Source organism: Belonocnema kinseyi, chromosome 9, assembly GCF_010883055.1.
Source record: "Belonocnema kinseyi isolate 2016_QV_RU_SX_M_011 chromosome 9, B_treatae_v1, whole genome shotgun sequence".
NCBI classification, from domain to species: domain Eukaryota; kingdom Metazoa; phylum Arthropoda; class Insecta; order Hymenoptera; family Cynipidae; genus Belonocnema; species Belonocnema kinseyi.
Window position 1 is genome coordinate 38,297,396 of NC_046665.1, and position 6,117 is coordinate 38,303,512.

Consider the following 6,117-nt stretch of genomic DNA (forward strand, 5'->3'; position numbering starts at 1 on the left):
CTACAAAAAGTGTAATTTTTATATTATAAACTTTCCAATGCAAAAACATCAATGCAAAAAATCCGATAAATGGGTAATGGCATGTAACCTCACCTTAATTGCAACTATAATTCGTTCTGTTTGACAAAAGGGATTGAAACTTTTGAACTCGCGGGGGGTGTCATGACGGCCGCGTTTGCGCACCACTAACTTTCCGAATTGAAATGAAAAGGTCTATTCAAAAAAAGGACAGCATATCTCAAAGTCACAATTTAATTTTTTAAAAATGGTCGTAATAAAATATTAAAATTTCAAGCTATATAGGAGTAAATCGTTTGTAGATTTTGTATCTTATGAACATGAAAGAGGTTATGTTTGTTCACAAATAAACCCTTTCACTTTTTTCATAATCCAAAAATATTTCAAAAGATTTTATTTGCAAAATACACTCTTCCCCTGAATTAAATTTTATTAGACCTGAAATAAATATAGCAGTCATATATTTTTTAAATCACGATTTACCAGATTTACCGTAAATGCCGTTAATTTGACAAGAGATTGAGTAAATCTTTACAATAAAATAAATAAACACAAACAAATAATTATGCTCAGATCGTATCCATTTCAAAACAAACAGGACCCTACACTTGAAATTGCAGAATCTCTCGAGGGCGAAATATGTTGTTTTTTAGAGGCAATTAGGCGATATGTATTTTTATGATTTGAAAATAGAATTTTTTCTAAAAAGTTATGCGTATTTGAATGTTGTGCTTTGTTGCTCCAAGTACCGGATTTTATTTATTTAAATCTGTACTTATACTTTGATAATGAAGATATATTTTGTAACATTGATGCTTGCTTAATAACTTTTGTAGCCAGGAGAATTCTTTTTGGTTGCAAGCGAATTTCCTACTTTTTCTTCGAAACAATGATAGATACGAAAAAATGTTAAAATAAAAGTTTGTACATCTAAAAAAGTTCTATAAAAAATGTCTTGTTTTTTTGCGAAATTTTTCATAGTTCACGAAAAAAATTTCAAAACTACATTTTTAGGGGGGGGGGGGATATTCTCCCAGCTTCAAAAATGGTTTAGCCCACATGATGCTGCTAAGATGCCTTTCTTTTGTTAGTGGAATCTTCAAAAATATTGAGAAAAATAAAAAAGGTCATGCAGGCTAAACCATTTTTGAGCCTGAGAGAATTTTTTCTCCCTAAAAATGTATTTTTTTATTTTATTTCGTAAACTATCAAAAATTTGTTTCTAACAAAAAAGAATTCTTCTGACCACAAAAGTGTTTTAGCAAGCATCAAACTTACAAGAGTTCTTTATTCTCAAAGTACAAGTTAAAAAAATAGACAAAAAATTTAAAAATACGTATTGCCTAATTTCCTCTAAAAAACAAAATATTTCGGCCTCGAGAAGTTCTGCGATTTCATCAAGTGTGGGGTCTTGTCTAATTTGAAATGAATTCAGTCCTTGGAATTGTCTAAACTACGTATTATTTAGTATAATTCCATGGAATCATTTGAGTTTTGAGAATCAAAAGGACAATTAATGGCAATACGAAAGATGCCCCGAGAACTTCCTATGTCTTTAATACGTCTTTAAGACATATTGGACGTCCTAGGAATGTCCCAAGGTCGTTATTGGGATGTTCATAGTTTTGTGCCCACTGGGCAAAGACTTACCCGCAATGCGCCCGGCCACTGTACTGATACCCTTTTCGGGATGTAACAAATTTTCAAAGTGTATTTTTAAAATTATAAACTAAAATTATCGAATCTTAATGGAAAAATTTAAGTGATCGACAGATTTTAGCATTTTTTGGACAACGATCGAACAGACTTCAGGAAGCATATGTGAAAAAGTTTTTATAAAATATATTCATCTAATATATACATGTTATGCAGAAAACAGAAGAAATGAAGAACATTACTATAATGACTTCTTTTTTTAATTGACAGGTGCCCATATGTGTTTGCTCGAAAATGTACTTTCTTTTTTATTTATTTCTTGAAATAACTTCAGAATTTCAGGAGGACGGAATTTAATTAGACAAATTAAAAATTTCACATAACGTAAATTTTTGTGAATACAAGTGTGCTACTTTTGCCCTACATTCGCCACTGTCTCCCCATATACAATTTGGTACTAGAATTTAAATACCTATTATTTTAATACCATAAAAAAGGTTCACCTGAAATGTTGAAATTAGAACAATATCACAAAAAAACTTGCAAATTGAATTTTTTGAATATATCTGAAATAAAAAAAGGCTATGTAAAATATTTAACTACTCATTCCGAATTTTGGGAGGAGACACTTTGTGAAAAAATACTACTTTTAAAAATAGAAGGAAAAAGAGATCCAAGTTCAATTTTTCCCGCGCGTTCACAGTTCACTAGAAACTAGGAATTTCCGTATAGGGAAAATCCCGAAAGGCAACGTGTAGTGTGTTGGCATAAGTGAAAGAACATGGCGACAATGTCAAGTTGATGCGAGATGGGCGTCGTGGTAAATGAGTAACTTTTTTTCTTCCTCGATGATAAATGATGATATTTCGCCAATCGAATAATGGCAATCATTTAGTTTCCGAGTGATTCCTTCCTCAGTGCTAATCGTTTGGGCCTAGAATTGTTTATATGTTCTTTGAGATAATTCGGAGCGCTAGAAAGACTCCAATTCCGATAGGCCTTTATTGTGAGAATACGGAGTAAATAGCTCAAATTCTTCATCGATCAAATACGTGACTCGCTAGGACGCATTGCAAAAATGGCCAAAGAATATGACCATTTGTTCAAGTTGCTCATCATAGGTGATAGCGGTAAGATCCTTTTGTTTGCTCATAAGTAATCCATTATCAACTACATAACGCGCTATTTTATGTTGCCTAAAATGTCAGTTTGAAATTGAGTTCAATGTTTTTATTATTTTTAGTCTTTTTTGGCTGCTGCTGATATTTAAACGATAGTGGATGGTATTTAGTGAATTTCCATTCAGCACCTGTTTTCGCAAATTCATGATTTATAAATGTCATCTAATTAATTTTGAAGCATTGCAAAAAGATTAGGGTGATGCTTTTGGTCTTTGCAATCGAGAAAAAGTTGACCTTTGCTTTATATCTGGAGAAAAGAGCATTAAGAATTAAGGCAATTAGTTTGTTGCATTCGATCTTTTATTGAGGAATTTTTTTATTTCTGTGCTTTTAAATTTTCATTGATGTATGTGTCAATTAAATTACACAGATGGATGCATTTGAAAATTAGCAAATGTAATATAAAGATTGTAGAAAAATTTAAATCAATTTTGGTAAGAATTTTATGATAATCGGGTTGAACAAATTTTTTAATTCTTCCTGTATTCTTCGTGGTATCAACATAAAAGATTTTTATTCAGATTACGAATATTGATGATATTCAGAATTGAACAATTTCAAATAAAAAATTTCAAATTTGTGTAATTTCAAATTGACAGTCTTAATAGATAACCAACATTAAATTGAAAACGTATAAAAATGCAAAGTATAATTTCAGATAAAAACTAATAATTAAACAAATTAAAAGTAATATCATTCGGAAGAAAACAATCCTGAATGAAATTCTTGTATTATAATTTTCAAGTTGAAAGATTACAGGATTTTGAAATTGTTTGGTTTCAATTTTATGTCATTAAAATGGTAAAGTTCAGATTTTAAATCAATTAAAAGATTTAAAACATATCCTAGAAAATATTTTTTTTCTTGTATTATAGGTACAGATTTACGAGCAATTATATGGCATAGTAATATTTATGACTGATAATTTAAGTTGCAAATTGAATCTATTTTAGCAAACAATGCATCTATGAGTAATCGATAATAAAAGAGGATTTTTATTTAGTAAATTGTATGCTTTGAACTTCTTTACTTTTATTTTGAAAAGATTTGTGAATCAAGAAAATTTGGAATATTTGAGGCACAGATTGTTATTTTGAAATTCAGGAATTTTTTTTTCGTCAAATTTTTTTAATTTATCAAACTAATCAAGCTGGTTTGGTATTGTATTTAATTTAATTTAATTTTTGTTTTCAAATTGCAATAGTCCATCTAAAGGAAATTCGAAATACTGGAAGTTCTGAATATGGGAAAGACCAGAGTGAATCTAAATGCTTTTACGCTTGGTGAAATGCGTGAAAAAGTCTGTAATTCTCAGCAGAATGATAAGAATTATCGCACGTCCATAATTATCCTTTATTCACGAATAGATCTAAAATAATGGTGTCACAACACTTTATTGAATGGATATTCATTCACTTATTTGTACTTTTTACGTTTTAAAATTAATTTTACAGAAAAGAATGTTTTACGTAAAGGTAAAATATTTTTAAAAAAATTCATATAATCATAGGAAACATGAATAATCTGGTAATAGTAGATAATAATGCTAATTGATATTAGTGAGTGTATTCTTTTTTTGAAAGGAAATTTGTGCCCCCAGTAATAGATTAATAATACCCAATCCGAATTATGGAAAAGAAAATTAAAGACAAATACTTTCAAAAAATGGATAATTGTTTAAATCGTCTATTTATTTTAGTATATCTTCACCTGCTTCTTTGAAAGAATGTAAAGATTAGGTATGGAAGTGTTTCGTGCGGAAGCCAATGAGTTAGGGCCGTACACTAATTGAGACCATTATTTCATTGTGATCTAGATCGTTGTAGTTACTGTCTGTAACCCTTCTTTCATCCTAGAGCCGGTTTAATTCTGGTTTAAATTTCAATTTCAAATTGGGTAAAGCGGTGTAATAATTACCAGAAAAGAAATTCAAAATAATTAATTTGCTTTTTGTGACATTCTGGATATTTTAGTTTCCGTTAGAAATTTCCTTGTTATATTATTATATCTTATTTTGTCTCATGAAGATAAATAATCTAAAGAATGCTGTGTTCAAATTTTATAGTGTATGTAGTCCGTTTTTTATGATTTGGCGGAACTCAATGATTCAGTCTCTTATCTCCCTTATGATGCAATTACTTCTGTTGTACATATGCTTTACAGTCTCGCGATTTGTCTTATTTTCTAGATTATCGCTTTATTATATTTTGAAATAAAATTTGTATGTAAATATTAAGGGTTTCGAAGTTGTATAACCGTCGTATTTTCTTTCTATTATCTTTTTTATTTATTAATTTCAATAATACTACGTTTTATGATGTAATATAATAAGTTCCATTTTTTATAATCAAATTTTTTATTAGGCTTTTTTAAGCATGCTACAATTGTTAAAATCGCATTGAAATTTCTAAAAATTTCCCAAATTGTTTAAACTCTATTAATGTTTTCAAAATATGTACGTAGAAATTATTTTAAGGAGGAACGTCCAATGAGGTAAATCCAACATTGATTAATGCTTTTGAAGTATGTTACACTTGTGTTAATTCCGCGTCATTTTGAAGAACAATATTTATAAGACACTGTGAAGTCTCCCCTATTTCAAGTTCCCCGTACACCGCTGATTCAAATTGCGTAGTTTCATCGCCCCCCACCACGGTCCCTGTACGCTCTCCTACGCGTCAGTGGCTTTTGGCTGCTGAGACTGACAAATTAAAAAAGGCGAAAGGTTCTCGTTGTTTTGAATGGTGTATTTTAGCTTGACTTCATGGAAATGCAGACAACTTTCCCGAGAAAATATTCTAAGCGTAAAAATAAGTAATAAGTGTACGAATAGTAATATTTCTCAAGTTTAGGATGTATTTTCTCAGTGATGTTCTATTCCTTTGTCGATTGGCGAGCTTTCAGTTTCACGAAATAAAAACAAAAATCCAAAATTGCAGGTTAGTGTGCCCGATCTGATACACTAACCTGAAATTCAAGATATTTTCTTTTCTTTAGTGACTTACCTGTAAGTTTAGACTATTTTCTCCAAAATGTCATAAGCAGTTACAGCCAGATGAGGTAACCTTCCTGGCGGCTGACTTTTCTATTTATCCTAGCATTATACACTTTGAAAATATTAATATTTAAACTTAATTTTCAGTTTAGAATAGTTTCTCCAAAAAGTTGTATGCACGCGGAATATTTGAGTCGTTTTTTGATTCTATTATATTGATTTTTAATTTATAAATAGTCGTGCGTCAACAAAAGCACTTGGAAATCA

The 6,117-nt window shown here is 30.0% G+C and overlaps 1 protein-coding gene across 2 annotated transcripts in view; it reads left to right on the top strand.

Annotated features, from left to right (window-relative positions):
- The first annotated feature begins 2,469 nt into the window (after positions 1-2,469).
- Positions 2,470-6,117, top strand: part of LOC117179388 (ras-related protein Rab-35) — a 12,436-nt gene continuing 8,788 nt past the window's right edge. For both annotated transcript variants that reach the window (XM_033371125.1, XM_033371126.1), the window contains exon 1: positions 2,470-2,804. In XM_033371125.1, the coding sequence (XP_033227016.1) occupies positions 2,753-2,804 (52 nt within the window). In that variant the 5' untranslated portion in view covers positions 2,470-2,752. The remainder of the gene's footprint in view (positions 2,805-6,117) is intronic.